The 26,255-nt window shown below is 45.4% G+C and overlaps 1 protein-coding gene across 1 annotated transcript in view; it reads right to left on the bottom strand.

Annotated features, from left to right (window-relative positions):
- The window catches only part of LOC8023344 (eukaryotic translation initiation factor 3 subunit C), a 43,320-nt gene extending 17,476 nt beyond the window's left edge, over positions 1–25,844 (bottom strand). Inside the window, exons 1-13 of the mRNA XM_040205192.3 lie at positions 25,743–25,844; positions 23,922–24,029; positions 22,817–22,882; positions 21,018–21,094; positions 18,555–18,676; positions 15,234–15,405; positions 14,048–14,151; positions 12,314–12,423; positions 9,849–9,978; positions 8,490–8,752; positions 5,801–5,975; positions 2,727–2,885; positions 1,041–1,505 (exon numbers count right to left, since the gene is read on the bottom strand). Coding sequence (XP_040061126.1) covers positions 1,041–1,505; positions 2,727–2,885; positions 5,801–5,975; positions 8,490–8,752; positions 9,849–9,978; positions 12,314–12,423; positions 14,048–14,151; positions 15,234–15,405; positions 18,555–18,676; positions 21,018–21,094; positions 22,817–22,882; positions 23,922–24,016 — 1,938 coding nt within the window. The 5' untranslated portion in view covers positions 24,017–24,029; positions 25,743–25,844. The remainder of the gene's footprint in view (positions 1–1,040; positions 1,506–2,726; positions 2,886–5,800; positions 5,976–8,489; positions 8,753–9,848; positions 9,979–12,313; positions 12,424–14,047; positions 14,152–15,233; positions 15,406–18,554; positions 18,677–21,017; positions 21,095–22,816; positions 22,883–23,921; positions 24,030–25,742) is intronic.
- Positions 25,845–26,255: the final 411 nt, after the last annotated feature.

The following is a 26,255-nucleotide window of genomic DNA, read 5'->3' as shown; positions in this document are numbered from 1 at the left end:
AAGAATGCGTTTGGGAGATGTGCTGACGATACTTTAGCTATGCCCGCAATAGTTTGTGCCGGTGATACCTTAGCCTTGCCACTAACAAAACTTTTTAAACTCTTTAGGAATGCATTGCTTGCAAAAATTGTAGAGCCCTTCCACCTCACGTGAAGATGAGGGACCAGCAAAGCTGTTATCTTTACGACATCTAGGACGATGCCTAGAGGACGACGTCTAGGATGACCTCAAGGACGACGCCTAGAGAACGACGTCTTGGACGACCTCAAAGACGACTTCTAGGACGACCTCGAGGATGACATCTAGGACGATCTCAACTATGGCTTTTAGGACAACCTCGAGGACAACCTCAAGGAAGACGTCGAGGATGACCTCAAGGATGACGTCTAGGACGAGCTCAAGGACGTCTTCTAGGATGATGCCTAGAAAAATTCAGCTTTTCCACTCTGGTTTTCACCAGAGTGGAAAGGCTTCTGGAAACATAACCACCATCCCTGAACAACGGTGGATGACTATGAACGACGCTCATAGACGGCGGTAGCTGTCTGGAGTTTTGTGTCGACATTTCTTTGTCCAGACACGATAGTGGGGAAACTAGCCCCTAAAGCTTCGCTGTAATATAGCCTTTCTTTACTGTAGAACTCATTTGATTTAATATTCAAAATTATTCTAGGGATACGACTACTCGATTTGTACTTGATTCCGTCCTAATACAGTGCAACCCATTTATAGTGATAATGAGAAAACCTGAAATTTCAATCGTTAAACCGATTATCGTTGTATATGGACTAGACGCTGATCATCTCCAGTTTAGAAACTCTAAAAAACTGATCGTTATAAGTGGTACGTTGTTATATGCGGTATCGTTATAGGTGGGTTGCACTGCACACATACATAGTGACAAGATGAGGACGGCAGGACGCGCTACTGAAGCTAGGAAGGTGACGCTGGAGGCGGGACAACTGCCAATCCCGCCCTCTCAGCAACTATGGCGCACACGATCCAAGAAAGCAGGGTGGGCCCAGAGAGGGCGGCCCCACCTGCGTGGGCACGTCCGAGTGCTGGATGCTCTCCTGCAGATGGGACATAAGCATCAGGTCCCTGGCCTGGTACCAGTTGTCGTGCAGGGCGTGGTGGTAGATGTGGCACAGGATGGCCTGCGTCCGGATCCGGTCCGTGCTGTCCTTGGCGTAGATGTACTTGCACAGGTGCTCCATCTGCTCCAGGCTGTTCAGCGTAGAGCGCATCGGAGCCACCCGCTCTGCCCGGTGGACTCCCTCCTCGTCCTCGTCACCCTCGGCCGGCACGTCCGCCGCCGGGGTGTCAGCCGCGGCTTCTGTCGGGGCCACGGCCGGGGCCTTGTTGGTGTCTTCGGCCGTGGGCTCGGCTTCGGCTGGGGCCGGCTCGGCAGCGGCCGGCTTCTCAGCCGCTGGAGCGTCTGCAGACTCCTTCTCTTCGCCGCCCTCACTTGTCTTGGGTCGGCGTGCCAGCACGCTGGCATCAAACTGCAGACGAGAATCGGGCGTCTCGGTCATGATGCAGCACAAAATGTAGGCAGATCTATTTTCTACGTGCCATCAGTTATCACTGAGTAGAATTCATTGCCAAATTTTATTGCATTTTGGCAATCTCAAAGTGAAGGAACATGCCCCATACTCCGTTTTATGTTGTACCGCAGCAAAGGCTAGAAGCACGAGCTCATGCGTTGGCAGTTGCCCTTAATGCACGAAAGCTTGTGCTGCCGACCCTAGAGCAAGGACCTCATGTTTGTAGTCTTTCCTGCGGTACATGCTAAAGTAAAATAAAGTATAAAAAGCATTGTTAATTCCCCATACAGTCGTCTGAAATAAATGCCTAAATACCGTATTTACATAACTGTAGGTCGACCTATTTTTAAATTTTGAAAATCGGAATTCGAAGGGCGCGGTCGACTCACAATCGGAACCACAGTATTCAACCACCAGCAAAGCCAAAAGAGCCGCGATATTGGGAACGCAATCAGTTTACAACGGGCTCAGCCGGCTATACCTGTATCATTGCGCCATACTGTCTGCTCGTTTTACAATTAGCTTCTTTTTATTTGCACAAACAAATATCAAGATTACGGTGATCGCGATTCTCGCAATGGCACAAATACACAGCAGCGAACGCCGTGCGGTACACCGTGCCGCGTGACGGGCGAGGCGGCACACCGAGTCTCGGGTCGGAGGCACTTGACGTAAGAGCCATGCCGGAACTGGCGCAATGAATTCATTGGAGAGCCATGATATTGTTTCCAAAAATTCACCATTAATGTTAGTGCGCCTTGAAACAACTTGAACCCCTCAGACAATTTTTGAGTCGAGAAAAAACAACAAGGCCCCACTGCGAGATATAGGTGCACCGTGCTATTCACACAATGCCTGCCATCAAGCGAGCACTATTTAATTTGTTGAGGCCACGAAATAAGTCGAACATTGAAAGCAAAACAGTATACTTCCCTCTGAAGCATACAAAACTGCATGCATTTGTTTTCCTCTCATTCTTCAGTGCACTCGTCTTGCAACCCTGCTTACACTCTGCCATTTCGTAAAACTAGGAATGCGCAACAGCTGCGACATCTCGGGGACTGGAAGGAAATCGCGACTTCTACACATCAAAGATTCCCCACCCGTCCTTCTCTGATCTGCGAGAGACCCCCCCCCCCCTATCCCTGTTGGCAAACCAAGCAACAAAGGCCTCCTTACCTTGTAGTAGAGGTGCTCGATGCGGCGCAGGTAGATGCGGCAGAGCTCCGAGGCAGAGCCTCTGCCCTCGAGGTAGCTCTGGAGGCGCTCAATGATGCGGCACACATTCTTCTCGTCCTTCAGACGCTCCACGTACTCGGGCGAGTGGGCGTCGCAACCCTGGGGAAGCGGCGACCCACTGTTAGGGCCCATTCCGAAGGGAAGCGTGGTGGCCGGCTGTGCCAATGCACTGCAGCTGAACGGCGTGCGAGGTGAAAGCTCCCGCCACAGACTTAGTCACAGAACCAAATCTCTGCTGGTTTCAACACCCTGTTGCAAAGCGTTGCTACTCTCTAGAACCGTTTCCGAACACAGCTTTTTTTGTGGTGGCTTCAGCAGATCGCAGGACTAAGAATACAATAGACTCTCATAAATTCAAACTCCAGAAAGTCACAAACTTTGCTTGAATCATCGAAATTTTGAATTATCAAAAATTCATCTAAATTTGATGAAAGACAGTGCATTGACAGTGCTGTAGCACTGTCAATGCTTTTGGCATTGACAGTGCTACAGCAACATTCTATTATCAACTTTTTTTCTTTTTTTTTTTTTCGGAAAGTTTATTTATACTACAAGAATCCTATATTTTACATGTTAGCAAGCATGGTTTCTGGGTACTGTCATCTTGCTGCTATGACGCCAAGCTAATCCGATTATGACGCCTTGCTAAGGCGTCGTAATCAGATTAGGGCCTCGCCCAAGCGCACCCGAAGTGAGCAAGATACCGGAGGCCATACTTGCAAACATGCATAAGATGGGTTGTCAAGGGACACTTCGGCATTTTCTTCATAGTCCCCAATTTGACTGAAAATTTGATAACACACAAACAAACACGGCCGAAATAGTGACCCAAATATTGGGCCAAAATTAAATTTTTTCGCAAAGCTATTGAATTTACACTTTTGATCCACACCGTGTGTTTCAAAGCGAGTCTCTAACAATGAAAAAGTGACGTCAGGGGAAGGCAGGGGTTCACTCTTTGCACTGTAGACTCTCTTCCCAACTAATTACAAGCCTTTTCATGGCATCAAACGAATGCTAGGGAAGCTCGCTCCAGCACCTGTGCAGCAGCACAAATCAAATGCTCGGTATAGTCCATTTTTAGACTGCCCGCCGCTCGACCTGCAAGCCCGCCTCCCCCTGACGTCACGCCACTGAAAAGAGTGGGCATATTCGAATGTTCATTTTGGCATCATTTTCACCTGCCGATTTCACAAAAACTGTTCTGAATTTTGAGGTACTAAATAGCATACATGACGTCACGCCACTGAAAAGAGTGGGCATATTCGAATGTTCATTTTGGCATCATTTTCACCTGCCGATTTCACAAAAACTGTTCTGAATTTTGAGGTACTAAATAGCATACAGGGAAGAGTAAACGCCAGTGATTCCGAAAATATAGTAAGTTGGGGTAGCTCAATAAATCGCTGAGTACACGTTTAATGCTGTTGAGTAACTCAGTGGTAATGCCTCCGCTTCGCACGCAGCAAACCCAAGTTCGACTCTTGCGGGTGGCGAGTAATCTTTTTCAAGGATTTAGCAACATAGGCAACGAACACCGTACGCCCTACTATGCCAACTACAACATCAACCACTGCACCATCATCCTCAACTACACCATCAACTACAACATCAACAATGGATGTCATCTTTTGGTGGTGGGAAGAGCCCATAACAACTATTGCTCTAAGAAGTTGTCTATTGTGGACCACTAGCCCCGTTGAGCGCGCTTCTTGGCGAGCACCGGAGCACTGCGGAGAAGCAACACCTGCAGAAGCGAGCTCTATGGGTGTTGCTTCTCTGCAGCGCACCACTGCTTGGAAAGGAACCACGCTCAATGGGGCCGCGAGAACAAAAAGTATGAACTAGTACACGAAAACGCCATTCGAATTTGGGACGCAAAAATTGAAAACCGAAAAATTGTGAAAATACTGATTTTCAGAAAATTACACTTTTGGATTGTATATTCCAAAAATTACCTACTCCTCTGTAATTATCACCCCGTAATTCACTGAAAAAATATGTTTAAAAAAAATATCTACATGGACCCGGCGGCTTCCAAATTGCGCTAAAGATGCAAAATTGAGCCGAACTTTGAGCGATTCCACCACACTTTCAACGTGGCGGACGGCCGCTGTATTAATCTTGTTTTGAAGCAGAGTTTTTTTTTTTTTTTTTTTCTTTTTATTGCCCTTCAAAATAATGTCTGCAGCATAGTTTTGGCATAGTTTTCTGCAGCATAGTTTTCCCGCTTCGCTAAATCGAGACATAAAATACTTCAATGGAAGCAAGATGGGGAGACGAAAAAAATATTGTTAAATTGTGAATTTCATTAGAGCGGGGTTCGTTAGATTGAGGTTCAACTGTACTACAAAAAGATTGAGGTACACCAAAGCACTTCTTATGAGTTGTGAACATGTAAATTATTATTATAATGCAATTAAATGAAAAGGTGCAAGCGGGCTGGACAAAAATGACGAAAATAATACCTGGAGAAGGGGAACAAGAAGGGGAACACACGTGTTGGCACGCTGACTGGTGCTGACCTGGCACTGACGCACGCAAGGCGCCATGAGGTGGCCAATCGTTGAAACTGACGCGCAGCGTCAGTTTTAACGACCGGCCACCCCATGGCCGCTGCGTGCCCGGTGAATGGGATCCCGGTCAACGCGCGCTAGCCAATGGGATCGAAGCAGTGTAGAAGGTGCCGTGGCTGACGGGCGAATGGGAGCTGGCTTGACTTGGTGAAGGATTTAAGAGCCGTTTAGCGTGGTTTCAAAGCCGATGACGTCGGCCCGCTCCATGAGACCAGATAATGCTTTCACATTAAAAACCCATCATCCAGTTGAGAACCGGAAGTGGGCTATCTGCACACTTGCGCGACCATGTTGCAACTTTCAAGAGAAAGAGCGAATGCCTCTCTCTCCCCACCTCTCCCATAATACATTCGACATAAATGTCTCCGAGGGTAACGAAACGCCACCTTGACATCGTCAGCCAGTGATGCAAAAGACGAGGCAAGCAGTGGCGCCTACCTGTAGCATCTTGGTGAACTCCTCGTCCATGCGCTCCACCACGGTGAGAATGCAGCCGCGCACGCGGTAGGGAGGGGCCGTCAGGGACTCGGACTCCTCGGCCACGTGCTCTCCGACTGAGATGTTGCTGTTCTCCGTTAGCACGTTGATGCACAGGTCGATCTGCTCCATGCACCTGCACCATGGGACGTTCGAGTGGCAGAGTTCGATTTCACGTCTGCAACGTGCCGAACAGGTACCCCGTGCAAAACTTGGCCAGCTCAAATCCGACGTAAATTGTTACAGAAAACGTGCGATCGAGCTTTCGTGGCTGTTCGTCGTTTAATCGAGCAAGGACAACCGAACACAAACATAACCCGACGTCGATCAAACCTACATGTAGAACCGTTGCATTCAAAATGTTTTTTCCAGATGCCGTCAGTGATTGAAACAGGCTTCTTGAAATTGTTGTCATTTTGGAAACAACATCAGCGTTTAGTCACCCCCATCTGAAGCGCTTTTCTGTTTGGTAGTTATGCTTGCAGCGCAGTGCTCTTACCCCTTTTCTGTTACATTCGCCGACCGATTTTTCAGACTTTGGCAGGGGCCGGAAAAAAAAGTCCAACAAATAGAGCAGTCCGAAAAATTAGCAGATAAAAAAACTTGCCTTTATTACGTCTAAGCGGGCTAAGAAAAGCAGTCAATAGAGCCCTCCTTCGGGTTATGCCTCCGCTTGCATTCGGCCACTTTCTATTAGCTTGAGAATCGCTGCATTCTTTTCTAGCATTATGGTCGAGTACTCTCCGCGCGTTTTAGCGACGCTTCGCAGTGACGGAAGAACAGAAGGGGCCATGACTTCCAAGCTAGCGTAGTCCATAAACACGATTCACCGAGACGAGATGAAAGGCGCAAGTCCACGACTGCAGAATGGTGAGGGAATAAAGCAAAATGGTAACAACAATGAGCTAGAGGAAAAAAAAAAGTCGTAGCATAGCGTCACTTAGCGGTAGGACTTAGCTAAACTCAAGTAGCGATGTCAAACCAAGCCAATCCATGTGCAGCCAACATAAAATCAATGGTGTATTCTCGGTAGTGTTTTCCACTGATCGCTCACGACGATTTTGTCCGCAAAATCTAACTTTCGGACTTTAAGCTGTCTGAAACATCACTTGTGAATACCGTATAATCGCTTGTAAGGGCCGCACCCCCGTATTTAGGACAAAGTATGGCAAAAAAAAATTGTGGAAATTATTTGTGTATGCGCTGCACCCCCTTGTTTTTGAGGCGCACCGACTGTAATGCCATGTTTCTGTGAATATATATCGCTAGGTGGCGCTAGCCACCGCCCGAGCACGAAGCGGCACGTGTTTACATCCTTGATATTTGCTCTCCACTCATCCGTATCATCATATGGCATAACGGCTGTCGACCTCGATCGTAGTTGGCCGCACTGTCAGGATGCATTTATGTTGAGGCAAGGCATTGAGAAAAGATAAAGGATATGTCAGGTTCCGTGGCAAACGCGAGGAATGGGGATTCAGCGGGCTCAGCTCGCGCATACACTCAGGTTTCCGAACGCCACTGTACGCTCCGGGGAGGTTTCCTTTTGTTCCTCGATTCATTTCAAAGCGTCATGATTTGTCTGCCTTATCGTGCAATCTGAGAACTATGGGCTCTCAGATCAGTTCAACAGTCATGCGGAATTGAAGCCGAAAGTTGCCGCACATGCTATCAAGTACGGAAAAAAAAAAAAAGAAAAAGAGTGTATTGCGCAGTATGTAAACTACAGTAAAACCTCGTTATAACAAAGTTGAAGGAGCGGTCGTAATTATTTTGTTATAACCATTAGTTTGTTATAGCCAATGTCCATTTCTTCCCACTATTAGCAAGCAAGGGAATTCTGATTGCTTTGTTATATCCATTAGTTTGTTATATCCCATTTTGTTATAACGAGGTTTTACTGTAATTAAATCTGACTGACAATTGAGTTTGGATTCCGGAATGAAGGCTTTTCCGACCAGTGCAGCCGAGCGCGCTCATGTACGTTCATTTAGGAATGTGGATACAGATATTTTCTTTTAATCCGTGTATGTGCCGCACCTCGAAAATTTGCCCTCAAATCGGGAAGACATAGTGCGGCCCTTACACGAGTTTATACGGTATGCACTATTTCTATCGGGTAGGTCACGGTTCCTCTTTTAGGTCTGAAATATCAAACAAGTCAAAATTATCGGCGTCCGAAAAATTGGTCGGTGACCGCAGTTTCTTTTGTATCTTTTTATAACATGCTGCCTTAGGGTCCAATTGAATGCTAGCAGTACTTGCAAGAAAATAAAAAATTAAAATTCTTCGTCCCAGTTAAAGCAACTTTAAAATGATTTCCTCTTTCGCCACATTCTCTTCGGGCTTAGCCCTTAACATTCATGAAGTCCCATCGGTAATGCGCCTTTCCGTGCCTCTACTTTTCAGCGGGGCACGTGGAGGTCTATCACTGTCGTTAACAAAAAGAGAGCAGCAAATAACGAAGCAGGGTTATTGTCTCGTCCTTAGACCATACTTGCGACAGCATGTGCATGGCAGGAAGGAACTAAAAAGTGATTGAGATATCTCGGCTTCCCGCAACCGCAAGGGTTAAACTCAACCGAACTGTCACGGTCCTCTCTTCAAAGATTCCCCTCCAAGTCCGTCTTCCTGGCAGGGGTGCACTCACTTGTGCCACATGTCGTGCTTCATGCAGGTGGCGATGTTGGGGTTGTAGTCGAAGATGGCCGACACGACGGCAAAGATGATCTTGAGCTGGAAGCCCGGCCCCAGGTTGTGTGCCTGGGAGATGGTCAGTAGCTCGCTGAGCAGCTCAATCTGCTCAGACCGATCCGTGCCTTTCTTGCCCCTGGCTGCCAGGATCTCGTTCAGCTTCTTCAGCACCACCGCGTGGTTGATCTCTGCATCCTTGGCAAACATCTTGGGCTTTTCCTGCAAGAGCAGAAGGGGAAGGGGCCGTCAACGGAAGACAGCCAAGCTCTAGCAACCTTGGCTTTGTATTGCCTTATAAGGCCAAAAAGTTAAGCTCCTCGCACAGGGAGTGAAGGGTGACAACACAGTGTCGAACTGCGATTAGAAGATGCAGTGGATAAGCAAATGTGTCCTCGTCAGCTAGTAGCAGCGACGGCTGCCTTGCCTTTTCTATAACAGTCAGAAATTCCAGTGGATATATACCAATGAAGAACCGAACCCTGGCAATAGGCATGCAACAGACAGTTTTAACAGGGCGTCACTTCTAGATGTCTAATGTGTTTGCATTGACCCCTAAGTAATCTGAGACTCGGGATATTCTTGGATGTTTAACCACGACCAGCTCACCTACAACCTAACATTTAAACAACTTCAATTGTACGGAAACGTTTTCAAGTTCCTAGAATATTAGATGAAACAGAACAAGCTTCAAAAAAGAAACATGTTCTCCGAGCACATTTCTTGGCCCCTGTGTGCTCTGAAGGCACGTATCACCTGCAAAACCATTTCACCACCCAATACGTTGCCCATGAGCTCACAAAGTAAGCATAAATCTAATTCCTCACTTTGCAACTGCAAAACAGACTCGAAGAAGGCCCTCTTTAAGAGTACTCAAGTTACAACACCTAATGTAATTGAGTCACAAATACAGTTACATTCTTTTTTGTATGTGTCCAATCATAGTTACTGGCCCTCGTAAAATGTATCCAAGTTACGTCCCAATAACTTCCAAAATATCCCACGACATCAACATTAAACAGGACTACCGACCAACGGTTCAGTTTTCCGAAGCGGAAATGATATTGGCACAGTGCCTTCTTGATTCCACTCTCTGCTCAGAGCAGAGTCTGAAGCAGTAACAGCAGGCATGAGACGAAATCATTGTGCGTATGCGTATTAGATGGCCCACATTTTATAAGCACCCGCAACCGAACTAAGCAACGAGTCAGTCCAAACGCATAACAGAGTTGTTTACTGAAGCTTCGCTGTAACTCAGGAAGTACCGCTCAATTATGGAAACTGCAACAAGTTACGGCGCCTCGGATCTGTCCCTCACCATGATGAGGGGCACGCCCCCCTTGACCTCCTCCCAGCCCTCCTCGTCGTCGTCCCTGCGCTTGTCCTTCTGCTCACGCTTCTTCTCCCGCCGGCGCTGCTCCTTCTGCTCGTCCTTGTCACCTCCGGCCCTGCAGCCCACGGACCACAAACAATGACGTATTGTAAATCTCAAATTTATCGAAAGAGAGTACCATATTTTCCGGTCCGGGGACTAAGCATGTTTCAAAGTTGAAATTTTGCACTGTGCAGACTATACAAGAATTCCTTCTTACGAGGTCCTTCATTAGGAAGAGAGCGATTTTGGGAATGACAGATTACATTAATTATGATTTTTGTATTGCAGTTAAATCTCGTTATTGCAAACATCAGACTAACTAACTTTTCACACTTCCGAAAATTTCAAAAAGACCTTCTGATTTCTTATGGTTTCAATGTAAAAATATTTCAGTAGTATGAATTTAAAAATGTCAAATACATCAAAACAATGTACTTAATCGCTTTTGTATGTTGCAAACACCTCAATATTACAAATCTATTTCCTAAACATTCAATGGAAGAGTCAGAGTGCTCCCGCTAGTTGGCGACCTCTGCCACTGGGCAGCTTCCGAGACCGACAACTATCGTCATCAGCAAACACTGGCGTGCAGCAAATGCACACTGGGCCGCTAAGGTCTTATCTCATACTCGATACAGTATGTCGGCTGGTGAGGCTTCTTGCCAACTTTCAGGTGCCGTCAGCTTCGGTTTGATTTTCTTACAGTAAGTTCTTCTGAAAACGGGACTTCTGAAAACACCAGACCAAGTAAAAGGTGGCGAGCACCCAGACAAACACAACGCAAGCGAACTGTGGAGCAAAGCTACCGGGAAGATTGCCGCAAACCCTTCGATGGAGTTCGAAGATTACTTGCAGTGCATTGATGCAGCATGGATGTCAACAGAGCCAACAACCGACAACGTTCTAGACAACGTTCACGAATGCCACGAGCTATCCCAGCCAATCCAGCGCCGGGAGAAAATTGCGTGACCTGCCGGTTGGGCAGAGCGCCACAGGGAGCTCAAGGTCACATGACACTCTCTTCATGCTGGATTGGCTGGGATGGCTCCTAGCGTCCGCTGCGCTCGGACTGAAGGTGAAACGGAGTATAGACAACGTCCACGAAAAAAAAAAAGTGCAGCGATAGAGGCGCGGAAGCAGCGCCTGCAGAACAATGGGGAGTATTCACTTGCGGCCATAGCTGTGTGCGCGACTGCTGAGCATGTGCTAAAGGCGAGCTTCCAGTTCTTTTGCCACGTGCATTCCGCACTATAACGATTGCCGGTCTTAGCAGCCTATTAGTGTGAGCTTGTTCTGAGCATGCGCTCAAAACATCACCCTCAAATATGTCGTCCAGTGAATACCCCTTATAGGAAGAATCCGTTTCCACATCCAGCGTCCCGAGTGCCATCGCCAAGTTGTGCATGTTTCTTGGAAGCTGTCTTTGTGTGTTGCACCCACCAGAAAGAGATACCAGATTTATTCTAATAAATATTCAGTGTTTCAACACGTATAATGCTTTTTGATCGGAAATGACCAAGCTTTGTCTTATTGTAAAGATACGTCATTTCTTTTGTCCAATTTGCTTATAATAGTGCCACTCTGAGTTATTCACTATAACAATAATATTTCAGAATAACAAACGATTTTCAACCGTCTCGTGAAATTCATTATATCAAGATATGACTGTATACAAGCTTTATACTCTAATAAAGCAGCAATTTTTGAAGGCGTGCTGCGTACAAGAATTTTTTTTTCGTACGGACAATGTTCAGGATATGGACTATGCACCGGTTGTAAACTATCTAAGAAAAACCTTTTTTTTTTTTTTTTTTTTCAACTTGAAATTTGTTTTTGCAGGCAACAAACAAGGTGCAGCCCGTAAAATATGATAATGGTCCCTTCTGACCAGTCTGGGCCAATTCTAAACAGAGCCCCGGCTTTAGGAGAAGTCTAAAGGTAGCACTAATGCGATGTCCCGTAGCTTGAATTTTCGTCCAACTTGGCTAGAGCAAGCCGAAGCAATTTAAGACTATGTCCGCCCTTCTCTCATTGGGGGTTTCGGGTTGATTTCGCGACGAGCTCGGCATGGATGCACCGGGCTTTCGTAAAACCACGTACCCCACCGGCTTCCGGAAGTGGAAATAATGATCATGCTACAAAAGGTACACTCGTACACAAAAGGCATAGACCAACGGATCGTCGCTTTTCCAACCCGAGCCCCTTGCTGCATTCCCGTAGGTGTTAAACGCATCTTAGATAATCGCTCACTAACGGTGCGATGGAGTGTTTCGGTACAGAATGGGCGCTCACGCCGGATCCGCTCAGTCATCCACAACCGCCACAAAGCGAATCGCCGCGCATTTCGCCTTTTTTCGGGGTCGTCGATCTGTTGTGTCGGCCCCGAGCAACTGGCGAGATACACTCACTTTTTGAGGAACTTGATGGCCAGGTTCCCGCCGTACTTCTCGTCGTCACTGGAGAGAGAACTCTCACCCTCGTCGGAGGAACCCCAGTCCATGGAGTCGTCATCCGATTCCTGCAACCGAGCGGGAAATGTCTCGCACGGATCTCGACGCCAACCGGTAGCAGCTGCGTTTTACGCTCCCCGGTGGAGAGCCTAGAGGCCTCCCAAACTATGACCCATCGCAACCCTGTGAACCACGAGACACCGTCTGGAGTGACGACCCAAGTTGACCGCTCTTCGTCTGCTAACAGTGCATGCCGAAGCTCGTGCAATTTGACAATGCCAAACCAACTGGTTTCGAGAGACCGAGTCTCCAAAAAAACAATAGCGAAAAACACAACAGGATGAATATAAAATGAAAGAAGGCTCAAGCCAGAGCAGCCTCCGAAGCACATTAATACACGATTGTGTAATGCTTTTTACAACACCCAGTGAACTGTAAGGAGATGTGTTCCTAAAGGCCCGTCCAAACAGAATACTTCAAAAATTGTAAGGCGACACAACTCCGACATAAATTGTGTAGCGCTCTGCTTCCATCCTTCTTTTTTTTTTTCCCCGGGGGAGGTTTTTTTTGTGGAATCTTGCCTATGTCCTCCACGGGGGCCTTGAGCATGCACAACACATCGGTCCGGACAGCCACTCACAAGCTCTGTTGGCCGTCAGTCAATCGCTCAAGGCCTCCGCATCTCCTCAGGTCCCGAAAATGGGAAAGGGAAGGGCCGTGTTCGAAATCTTACCCAAATAGGTCCGAGCTACTCTCCAGCGGGTCATGCCACGTAATAACACAGATAGTGCGACGCTGGACACAGGTAGGTTTTTGAACGCAAAGGTACAAAACCCTTACTCTGGAGTAAGGACAAGTAGATTTTGGAACATGATCAGGAATACAAAGGCCTAGCAGAACAGTTGGACTGCAATAGCAGGTAGCGTGTGATGTCATGTCTGACGAGCACCAAGGTCACCGAAAAGCAGAGGAAGAGAGGAGGAAAATTATGATGTTTGCTTGGTGCTGTTCAGATAGACATCGGGCTGCTGGACACTTCAACTTCCACAATTTTTTATGGAGTCGTGTCGCCTCACAATTTCTGAAGTGTCTTGTGTGGACAGGCCTTAACACTCTCGAATTTGAGAACCACACCTCCAACAAGTAGTAGAGAAACAATTTTGTATCATTCAAAAATAGACATTTGGTTTTCTTTAAGCCACAAAAGGCCAATACAAAATGTCACCCCAGAATCTTGATAACGAGGCACATCTAAATTAACTTTAGAAAGGAACATTCAAAGATACACCCCCCCGAACTCCGGATGCCACAAGCTGATGCAAGCCTTTTGACAGCTTTCCTTCCTCGTCATCCAAGCGAAGCAGCAGCATTAGAAAAACCTGACCTGGCCAACAACCAGTGATGTCAAGGACTACAACCAGCGGGAAGACCAAAATGGCTGACCAACACAGACGTAAGCTTCCGAAAGCCCAGTTCAAAATAAAATTTTCCATTCATTTGCAATTTCAGCCGCATGATTGAAACAATGCATCACTTACAATATCAATGCCTAACCTAATCTAGCCTATAAATAATGTAATCTTTTGAGTGAAAAATTTCTTTTTTCTTTTATCTATATAAATGTGTTGAGGGAAAAAAGAGTTTAGAAGAAATGACACGACTGAAGCGGCTTGTTTCAAATAAAGACGTCACCTCGTCGTCAGAGCCGCCCTTCATGAACTTGGAAGCAGGTTCATCCTTCTCGACCTTGGCAGCTGGCTTCTTCTTGAAGCTCATGTCGTCGTCATCATCAGAGTCTGAAAACACAGTTGCCAAGCTCAAATTTTTATGACCCATAGCATTAGCTGAAAAGTCATGCACGCAACAGATCCCTTCCGAAAACCAAAGGCATCTGAGAGACTTGATCGCCGCCAGGATCAACAGCAAGTTAGAGGGATGCAAAACAGTTTCAAGGTGCCGTCTTCTGGAGTGCATCTGGTACAATAAAACAAAGACGTACTAGAATGCAGCTGTTAGCACCAAAAGATTTTTGTCAAGTGTGAAAATGTTGGGAGGGGGGGTGGGAGTAAGACTGCTTTCTTAAATAACTTTGTACATTTTACTTTAAAACAATGCCTCATCAAAGGAACACTGTAAAGAACTATATTCATTTATATTTTCTTACAAAGTAATATGCTTTATAGAATTAAAAATAAATCCGTATCCCCAAAGAGTCTGTTGTAAACGACATTGTGTTACAACCTTATTAAGCGCAAAGCCCATACTAGTCATTGAGCCTGCTACTCAAAACTCGGCACAAACTACAACTCTGTTTGCCACCAGAGTCTGTAGCTCACTGTACAAAAGGCCCTCATTAAGTTATGTACCAGTGTATATGGAAAGCAATTCTGAAGAAAATAATTTACCTCCCAGTCTTAAAACACCTTCAAGTTCAACATATGATTTTCACATTGATTTTGAAGTCATAATTCCTCGAGAATAATGTTACCTAAGTTATGGGGTATGTGAGACACATAAATTTATTCGCTCACAAAACAACTCCCAACTCAGGAAAGACCCTCCAGAGGTCAGCTCTGGGCTAAGTGCCGTAAACCTGACACAGCGATCCATCTCTACTCAAGTTAAAAAGAGATCCTCATAAGGAAAGTTATCACGCTAATGATGCGCCGAAACTTCCGTCCAATTTGCTTTTATCTACAAGTTCCACATCGTAGTCAGCTGGATAACAGCCCGCTTAAAGCTGCACAAATCGATTTACAAAGCACCAAAACAAAATTTTAGAGCCCAGAAATCGCGCCGCGTAGTGTTTCAAGACCACACGGCCAACATGCAAAGTGTGGACGTCTGCCCAGAGGGTGACGCGACCTCTAAAGCTTACCTTTTTCGTCGTCCTCGTCCCGCTCTTCGTCCTCCTCCTCAGGGTTCTCTCGGTACCTGGTGATGTCCGCCTCGTAGTCCTTGCTGTACTTGCGCAGCTTCTGCCGTAGCGTCGCCAGGGACTTGGAGTTGTTCTTGGACATGTTCTTGCGGCCCTCGCGGTCCTCCCAGCACTGCCCCCAGAGGACACCGTCAGCACTCATCCGTGTCGCACGCAAGAAACGAAGGCCAAGCATCCTGCTCTTTCCCACCGCAGAGCCGACGACAGGCATTGTGAACTGCCACGCGTTCGTGTCACGGCGACACTCTTTCCGATGCCCAACCTCCGGCACACGCTCATAATACTCCATTTCACAGTAACTTGGCGAACTGCAGGTCTACGGCCACTGCGACCCAATAAGAGAGCGTCGGAGTGAGACACGTCACACTACGTTATGGGGAGTGTGCATCAATGCGCTAAATGCAAGGCCTGGAGAAACCGGCCGTCGTCTGCTGGCCAAGGGTCGTCTGCTGCGAAACCAACCGACTTCGGATGAACGTCCACGTCTGCAACATTTTCGTCCGCTAGAAATAGCGAGCTCTCAGGGAACAGTTCACAACCGTACGCTCAATGTACCCTCAAATCTGCGACGGATGCTAATGCTGGGGCCCGTGCGATGTTTTGAGCGGAAACAGTCGATTGCAAGGCCGTGATCGCCAACGGCCACAGCGTCGCTAGAAAAAAATCTTGAGCAAATACGGATGTGACGTCACCTTTTTGGTTTAAATATCATTGCAACGCATAAATTTCTGATTACAGTAGAACCTCGTTGATACGTTTTTCAGGGGACCGCGGAAAAAAAGCGTATCAACCGGGAAAGCGCAGCAACCGATAACGCACTTAAAGGCACTCTATATAAGATAGAAAGCAGCTCTTATGCAATGGTTTATTTTATGCACTTACCGACTTCTTTTGGACTCAGACACGTTCACAAAAACGCGTAATATCCACCTGCCGCTTCGAATTAATGGTATGCAGTAAAAGTCGTTTCTCCAGAAGCCGCAGTCCCCTCTCACTCTCCGCGCAGTCATGAACGTTTACGTAGCGGCGCAAGGTGTCCAACGCAGCGATCGCGTCCGCAAACGTGGGTGCAGCGTAATCGTTGGTTTTTTGTTCGTCTTCTTCATTACTTTCTTCGTTGTCGGCAGTAGTGAGGTCGGCCACAATGTCCGCTATGCTCGATATCCGAACGATCAGCAATCTCTTGCGCCTTCTCTCGCAAAATCCCTCCGTCGATGTTGACACAAGATGCCCGGGCTTGTTTGAACCATACCAACAGGGCCTCCTCTAACTTTGCGTGTTTTGCCCCCCGAGCCTGTTTAAAGCCTGGTTGGCCTGGTTGGTAGAAAGGAGCCTTCGCCTCGATCTCCTTTCGTCTCGCGACGATACTGTTTAAAGTTGACGGCGCGAGTCCAAGCTCTCTTGCGACCTCAGACCTCTTCCGGCTGGGATTTCGATCCACCGTGCGAAGTATGTCAAACTTCTCTTTAAAAGAGAGTGCTTTTCTTTTCGGGATGTCATGGCCGTCGTCAACGCGCACGCACTCAGAAACGGCACTGTTCACGCAGTCGAGCTGTCGAGCGGAACAGAAACTGGAAGTGCAGCCGTCGCGGCGTGCGTGCGGCGCGTAAACAACTCGCGCCGGAGAGAGAGGACAGATGAAAAGAAAGAGCAAGAGAGAACGAGCGTTTTCGCAGAGCTCAGCAAAGCCCAGTCGGCCCAGTGAGGAGACCGGGAAAGAGGGGGAAAGGAGTAAAGGGAAGGGGGGCGCCCGCGTGCCGCGCGGCCGCGCGATCCGCGCTGCGTGGTTCGGCTGTTCGGCTCTGCTTCGCTTCGCTTCAAGCCGGCGTGGCACCTTGGCGCACGGCGCGCCGAGGCGCCGAGGCGCCGCGATTCCGGCACTTTTGGACGCAACAACCGGGAAAGCAGACGTAACAGGCAGGAAACTAATACATGTATCTCTATGGAAGTAAAACGGGACCGGCGTTTTTGAACGCAACGGACAGGAAAACGTATCAACCAAGAACGTATCAACGAGGTTCTACTGTATTTATTCCTTATTTTTCGTATCTTCTTAATAAAGATGGAATCGCGCGAGCTGAATTTGCCGTTAAAGAGAGAAAGAAGCCCAAAACTACTTTTTGTCACAAACGGCGGTGTTGCTGTGGCAGTAGCAAGGCCTCCGTAGCCTCAACTATGGAGCGTCACCAAGTGCCTTGCTCCGGCGCTCTTATTGGGTCACGGGGGCCGCAAGCTCCTCAGTTCACCGAGTTATTGTGCCCGGTCGCGTGTATGCACTCGAGGCCCACGACAAGCAGAAGCGTTTGTTGGAGGTGGGACAACCTGAGGACTGCCCTGCCGCTCTACTCTTGTCCGTGACTACAGTAAGGTACCGCAAAAGCGCCGCTTCATTCCAAAGTCCTCCGTTAACATTTCCCAAACTTAAGAATTCCGCAAATTATACGTTAAAGGCCCGTTCACACTCTCGCGACCGAGTAAGACTGAGAGAGACCAGACCGGTTTTAAGCCTCTTGCGATGTCTTAGGACCAGATCCGCTGCAGCGCATCAAGTCCTAAGACGTTCCAAGAGGCTTAAAAACCGGTCTGGTCTCTCTCGGCCTTACTCGGTCGCATATAATGTGAACGGTGCTTAAGCACCCGATTTGACCGGAAAAGCGCCCGTGTATAAATTGACCCAATCTTCAGTGAAAGTAAGGTGGTTGCTCCTTTGGTATCTTACGGTACAGAAGAGTGGAGAGAAAACGCTAACTGCCTGGTCTGTGCACGCGCTCTGCAAGTCGTTCGGGAGATAGACCCGATGCCGTGCCGGCCATCTTTACATTTTTTAATGGCTGCGACGGAGTCGACTGTGCTGCTTTCCATATGTTTATAAGATGTCTGTCTCTAGCTAATATTGATTTTCCTTCCCCCTCAGATGCATCCCAGCCACCCTTTGACGAGACAACATATTTGCGGGGAACGTGAACAGAGTTTCTGCTCGAGAAATTCGACTCGCAAAACGCCACTGGCCTCGTGTACAAAACCATCGGACCGGTGCCCTTGAGGAAAGGAACAAGGAGCGAGAGGTCGCCGGGCGTGCGGCGAGCAAAATGCCATTGCGAACAATCGGCCACGAAACTAATGAAAGGGGGGGAGAGGGAAGATTTTTCGTGCCGTGGGCTCTTCCACAAACAAACGAACGCACCCAAGACCTTCCCGATGCCGCCACAAGAAGAAACCCAATCAAAGGCGCTTGGTTGAGGGCCTCGTTCCCGCACATACCTCCGACACAAAGTCCTCCAGCTCCACCAGGCTCCTGATGTAGAACTTGGGGATGTTGCCCCCTTCCTCCTTCTCTATCACCATCTTGGCTTTCTGAAACGCCTTCGTGAGGTTCTCAAAGCCTGCGAGAATAGTCGCGAGGGGAACACTGTACGCCGACGTGCAGCTCAGACGTCGTGCCCGCTGTGGCTGGAACAAGTTGACCTAGCAATAACAAGCTGACCTAGCAATAGCACAAGACAGAAATTTGTTTTCTTGTTGCCACTCCACTCTGAGCAAGCCCACTTAAGGGGGGACACTGCACAAAAGTGTCAAATTTTGCACCTTTGGCTTTAAAGGGGACATGGGCATAAATTTCAAATTTTTGTGAAAAGTTTAATTTTTTCAATTTTTAGGTTTTAGAAACTAATTATATACGCTTACACTAAAATTGATAACCATACGCCAAATAGTTCCATTGATATAAAATATTTTAACACATTGTGAGGCAGCAACAAAGTAAAGGAGTTTAATGTTTGAATGCATTTTTCTCAGTTCCACTTTTTGCAGCAAATTTGTATGAAGGAATCTTTTGTTCAAAGGTAAAAAGTATTCTGATACCACAATCAAGATGTTTCTGAACTGAAATTTACTGGGGTATCCGGCTACCTACTTTATTTTGTTTTAGGTTGAACTTCTCTGAGAAAAAACTGTTTTCAAAAATTAACATACTAAGTCAGATATGCATCTCATGTTTTGAGGTAATAATTCTTTCTAAAATATTTACATTTGACTTATAAAAACTAGATTGCTCGAAGTCCCACATTCTCCACTTTATAAGAGACAAAGATGAAAGAGCGTGTTGGTGAAAATACAGGAGTCAAAGAAAGAATAAAAACACTTAGGGACAAGGACAGACAGCACAGTTCTTTCTTTGTGCTGTCTGTCCTTGTCCCTAAGTGTTTTTATTCTTTCTTTGACTCCTCCACTTTATATTCAAGCAATCAAAATGGTGCTTCATAGCTTCATTTGCACATCATAGATTTCTTAACGAAGAGTGACACATCTTCTTATGCAGGTATGTAAAGTTGTCCTAGAGAGCTCAAAGTCTGCACAACACAGCTATATCTGACGTTAAATCTCCCCCGCAAATTTCTTTCTGATTACTTGAGCAGTTCAAAAGTTCAGTCTCTAGCCAGTGTCCCCCCTTAATATGAATTAAATTTGCAGTACATACTAGTAGTTGCAAGGCACAATGCAGTGCAAAGTTTCATCTGTGTACATGAATTGTGAAATAAATTATAGTCGGTTTCATCAAGAACACAGTGACATTGTTTAGAAAAACTGTCGTTAGAACACTAATGTATTACCCAACATTTTTCTCCTCTAGATACGCAGCAGCATGCCTGAAGAGTGCAGCAGTTCCAAAAAGTAATTTATTTTATGCTAACAGTGCGCTGAATAAATAAATAAATGTTTTACTTTTATGTCGTCGACAAATTCTTGACATATTTTATAAAAGACATCCACAAAATAAAAAAAACAATGCCATCATTGCAATTCCCATTTATTTCTAATTAGGGAAAACAATGATAGAGCCTTTCCTTCTGTCCCATTACCAAACCATAGTTACCCTAAGGTCCAATTTATGCCAAAAAGTGAAACTGAGTAGAACGCTTTCAAAGTGCTCAAACTTCTATCTCTTCTTTAGTATAGGTGGACCAAAAATAATTAATAAAAAAAGAACTATGAAGTATGAATGAACAAAACTTTCTAGGACACACTCTAGATGTTGGTGGATATAAATATGGCACTTCTTAGAGTAGCATTATGAAAACATTTCTCGTTCATCAGTATTCTGTTACACCTATAGTTGATTCCAACATACAAAGACTGCTTCCTTTTTATCGATCTCCAAAAACAAAACTTACAAATAAACTTTTTTCTGTTTCCTTTCAAACAAAAACATGCAAAAATATGCAAAAGAGGTCAGGCAATTTAGAGCACGGGTTCGCAGTTCTTGCATACCAAACGCTTTTTGCGGTGTTCAGTTGTGGCGGTGGTTGGAATATAGAAAAGTAATTTTCTAGATAAATAAAGAAAATGAAAGAAGGTAATATTTTTTTAGATGGTTGCACATGCAAATACCCAGTTACGATGGTCCACAATATTACTCGGAGGAAAAGAACACTCCTCGAACAAAGCTCGACATGATGCGCACTGCACACTGATTCGACAAGCTAGTCGAGCCTAGTTGGGCGTCTCAACCATCTGTAACACTGTATACCAGTTAGACTGAGTGTGCATGATCTATTAGTTGGACCATGCCAGAAGATTCCAGATGGCTGCATAAGGCATGAAAGCATAATGCACATTCAATGTCATGGTTGTCTCCTTTTTTGTTCCCTTGTCTTTGGGTGTTTTCTAGTACAATCGTTTGCCAGCTTGCCGGCACAATAACTTTGAATTTGAGAGAGCACTTACTTGTTAAGAGCTTGCTCATGTCTTTTATTTTCTTGTGGTTCTTGATTTGTTTGATTATCTCCGTAATCTCTTCATACCTGCGAGAAACAGATATCTCTATTCAACTCTGACATAGAAAACACATCAACCAGCTGCAAGCAGTAATTAGACATTTTGGGATAGAGCCCGAGTTGCACACCCCCCCCCCCCCCCCCCCCCCAAAAAAAAAACACACCAGATGAAGATGAAATAGTCCTAACATCACATCATCTCTCTTTCCTTGTAGCTCTCAATTGAAAAAAAAAAATACACCTGTCAAAAGGAAAAAAAATCTATGCAGTTACAATACCTTGCAAGGTAAAAAATGGTGACACTCTTTAAAAATGAGGGGGCTTGGCATCGAGAAACTAACTACAAATATCTAAAAATAACAGAACAAAAAGCATGGCATTATTTGTGACACCTTATAGATCGGCGCGCTGTTTACAAACAAACCGGTGTTTGCCCACACCGGGTGTGGGCACTGCGCGTGCGCAGAAACCGGATTCACGGGAAATGAAGTGTCTCCCTATGCGCAGTGCCGTCGACAGCACCACCGCAGCTGCATGACGTCAGAGCCGCGTGCTAGTCTATATGCGAGTGAATTTAGCAACTTCAGATGTCTACCGGCTCTGAGAACCAAGCAATCAAAACCTGATACGAGAAAAACAACTTAAACACCACTAATCTTAAAAAAAAATAAAAAAAAACTACTTTGATTTTAGAAAATACAAGTTTAAAAATGACCGACCTATCTACAGGGTGTTCTTTTGTTTTTTGTTTTTTTTTAGTTTAACGTATTTGTTTAAAAAAAGCTGTAAAAGCTACACTTATATGGTTTGCGCGGGTGAGTTATACGGCCAGGGGGACATGGTCTAGGGGGATAATCGTAATGATGAGCTGGCTAGTTAAGTAAAATTTGTTAATTTACTCTTTAATTCGTGAAAATAGACATCTGGTTCAATTAGAAACTTGCTGAGCATCAACGAAAACCACTAAATGATTTTAGAAACTGAGCACGTGAGAAGCGCAGTAGTGCACTCAAGTTACAACTCCTGCAGCAGGAGCAAGGTTACTGGTGCCATAATGCGCCCTTGAGATTTTTCCGTCTCTTATTATAGCTTGAACCTATTGCACGAGCAGTACCTTTAGCGCACTACTACGCCTCCCATGCACTCAAAGTATTTATAAAAATTATTGATTTTGTGGTTTTCAATGATGCTCAGCAAGTTTCTAATTGGAACCATGTTTACTTTACATAAATAAAATGTTAATTAACAAAATTACCTAATTAGCTGAATAATCGTTACGGTTAGCCCCCATACTATGTCCCCATGGCCATATAGCTCACCTGCACAAACCACGCAAGTGTAGCTTTCACGGCTTTTCTTTTTTTTTTGAACAAATCGGTTAAGCGCAAGAAAAAGACACCCTGTATATTTAAAGCTTCCATTCTTTACTATGCACTAGCAAAAGGCTCTGATATTACTGCCAAGTGTATCTGTAATTCCCTCATATTACAATGTCTATTATATCTCTCTCCATCCTTAATAATGCTTTCAAGTAGCCAGTTAGAGCCACACTATGTCACAGGAGTGAATTACAGTGTACGACTGAGAGGCAGTAAAAACAGTTTACAACAAACATGTTCCAATGCCACCAAATAAATGCTCATTCGTGAAACCTAAAAAGGTGAAATATTGTTCCTGGGGTCTTGTGCCAGAACCTAAGAAGAAGTTTTAATCCCAACGTGTAGAAGACAGATGCAAAGGGAAGCTCACCTTTTCTCACGGGTGCTGCGGACCACCCGCTTCGTCTCTTCTTCATCGTCGCTGAAGGCATACGCCCTGCGAGACAATCAGACGGATCATGCTAGAGCAAAAGGAGCGCTTTGCAGTTGGCCTATCTACTTATGCTTATAAAAACACACTTCTGGCTCTTGTAAACATGGAAGTGCCAAGAAAAAAGGTTTCTTTCTATTTACTGCAGCACAAAATGCCCCAAAGGAAAGCCCTATTGTTCAGTTATAGCTGTTCACTCTGAGGAAGCTTCATTCAGCTTGCCATTCATTGAGAATCGGTTTCATTATTCCTAGAGTAAAAACATATGTAAACAATGCCTGTCACATCACAAAAATTAACAACCTGAATTAAAATTATTTTACAGCTTTGTTCTTTCCTTTCTCTACAATGTCATTCCTTTGCAACACTGAGAAAGCTGGCCAAGAATTGATGCTCTACTGTCAAATAGCAGGCAAGCACCTATCCAAAATAATATAATTATGCCAAAACTTGGGGGTCAATTGTATATATACTTTATAGTACCTAGCCAATGCCAAAGTCTACAAAACAAAACAGAGGAGTGATGGATGAAGAAAGAATAAACAATTAACTCTGGGACAACACAACCACATCTTTCCGACGTGGTTGTGTCGTCTCTTCTCCCAAGAAAAAATAGAGCTTACAAGAATGGACATTTGGGCTAGTTGGTAAGCGTTCATGATGAAAAACAGCATGAAATACAAGGTAACAGAGGAAAGAAATACATACATTGTATGTATTTCTCTTCTATGTGTCCTTGTGCTTCGCCCTGTTTTTCATTAAAAAAAAAAATAGAGGGCAGGCGGTAGCACTAGCTTAGACGCATGCTCAGCATTCGACAGTATGTAACGGTAAAGACTTGTCTACACTCCAAGAATCACAATTTTCAATCTCGGAAAGTATAGCTGCCCAACCGAACCACAGTCAATTCTTGTTTTCCTCTTTCACTCCTGCAATTCCCTCACAGGCTGGGAGGGGGGCACTAAGAAAATTGCTATCCCTTCAAAGAACCGAGTTTGTACGTCTGTTTACAATTTCAATGTGTAGCTTCCGCACGCAAACTTACGATGTGACGGCGACTGCCTTCTGCGGAATCTGCTCCTCCTCCGACGACTCCGATTCAGACTCGGAGTCCGAACCGGTGGCAAAGAAACGGCTCATGGTGGGCGATTACCTGGGGCCAAAGAAGGAAAGGGTTATTCACACCATTATGAAGGCCTTAAAATACTATAAACAGCATTCATGCAAAGTGGCTACATGTGCACCTTTCTTAAGAGAAATGCACAGGTAGCCCTGCATATTCTGTTTAGTATGTGACACTTCGAAGACCCACAACCCCTCAGATGTGAAGCAGATTCTCTTTTGGATTTTGTCTTGGTGGAAGAGGAAGCAATTACTTAATTTTCTGTTAAAAAGGGATCCTTTCATAGATGAAAATTCAGGCTTCTTTAGCTCATGAACTGTCACTGACGACGTTTTCAGAAAAACTCCTAGCTGCAGTCGGTGACGGGCTATGAATGCACTAGGAGCTTCGCCTCCAGAGTGCACTTGTTGCCCTCCGCCAGAATTTAGCTGCAAGTGCGACCGTGTTATCAAAGACCGTGAGCTCGTAGTGGAGTCTGTGCATTGTCTGCATTCTTAACCTGTCCCCGACTATAGTTGACTGTGCCCCTAAAATAATTGTAGTGGAAGCAACATTAAATGAGGAGCTATTGGTCAGAATCAGAATCGGCCACTTATGTTCCAAGCAAAACAGACTAGGATATAAAATCTGTTACTCTATGAATGCATGCCCATGTTGAGAGTAACAGCCTTGGCACAACAAAGAAGGTAAAGCATACAAGCTGGTCCAAAGCATGCAAGGTTTATTATTTTTAATAAAATTGTAATAAAAATAACCTGTCACTTTCCTTTTTTTTTTATGGGGAGAGTTTAAATTTTGTGTCAAAGTTCGTACAGTTTCTGGCTCATATAACGTGTATATTCATTGCATCTCAAATAATGATGTCTGTAGCTTGGTATAAAATGTGGACGAAACCAGGATTCCGCAGGACCCACCTGCGTAGATTATAGCTGTGAATATGGCCATTTCACAAACCTCACCTTGGTCAAAAAGAAAAAATTCGACCTCTTTCTCTTTTTCACAAGAAGCTACACTTTGAAATTTGACTACATCACATCGACCACTGAAATATAAATATCTACGAAATATTTTGCTGACTCAGTGATGGAGCTGAAACTGTCCGGCATATTCTACAGCGGACGGAATGTTGATGCCTGTCTACAAATGTTGACTTAACAATACGTGAGCTCGGTGGTTAGTGTAACTGCTGTATGCAAAGCAGAACGGATCCAAAATAGAGTATGGTGCCATATTGCAGCTGTTTCCTTGGGTCGTCATCGTGGACAACTAACGTAAGATGGCAATCGGATCACTGATACGATGGCTCCAATTCGTAGTTCAAACTTGAAAGGGAACGGAGGATTAGGAGGTACGAGTCAAACCAGAGAGCGATGACAGCTTTTGAACGACTCAGGAAAGTCCGGTCAAGCCTAGACCTCTTCAGGCAACTCAAATTTCGTCTCTGTAACTACTCCACTTTCAAAGTGTTGTCCGTCCACGATAGTTTGCCAGGAAACAGTGTGCCTCATAACGTTTTTGAGCACTTATTTTCCGTACTGTCACACGTGGATGAGAGTTGAATGGACGAAGTCGGCAGGCGGTGATCAACAGGACCGGTTCCTTCTGGGCGCCGGACTGTCTGTGTTGTGATGAAGTGCCAATTCTACGTACCTCCGCAACGCAATTAAACAACTCCCTAAAGTAACAACGTCTGGAAAATGAATACCTACGAGATGAGCTAAAGAACATACGCACCAGTAATGCCAGTAAGAACCCGAAGAAGCACGGCAATCCGGGAAAAAGGGCTAAGCCTGGGAGAGAGCAAAAGCGCATGCGCAACTTTGTCCAGGGTTGCTAGAAGCAGTTTCAGTCTGAAATTTTATGTGTCAAAATTTGGCGAAATGTGAGAAAAATGTGTAACCAAATGAAAATCTGAAAGTGACAACATGGCGCCAACTCAATTCCTTATAAAAGGAAACAAAAAAATTAAGGTAAAATAAAAGTAATACTTAAAATTTTGTTTGGATGCACCATAGAGATCATACATACTTTTTTTTTTTTCTTTATTGAACTCAGGTTGCAGCACAAGGTGCTATGTCATAAAATACATTTTTGCCCAACCACTTGCGGGCGAACTATAGTTCCTTCATATTTTTGATCTCATCAAACAAGTGAGCCCACTCTGGCGAAGACTCTGGAGTCCTACAGTACACCGACTGGACCTCGCTGACAATTTCAATGAAATGTTTATGCACCGATTTAATTCCGGGGTCAGCA

The sequence above is a fragment of the Ixodes scapularis genome, unplaced genomic scaffold (assembly GCF_016920785.2).
Source record: "Ixodes scapularis isolate PalLabHiFi unplaced genomic scaffold, ASM1692078v2 PGA_scaffold1__304_contigs__length_218370807, whole genome shotgun sequence".
NCBI lineage: Eukaryota > Metazoa > Arthropoda > Arachnida > Ixodida > Ixodidae > Ixodes > Ixodes scapularis.
Note: the sequence above shows the minus strand (reverse complement) of the source record. Positions and strands in the feature narration are given on the sequence as shown.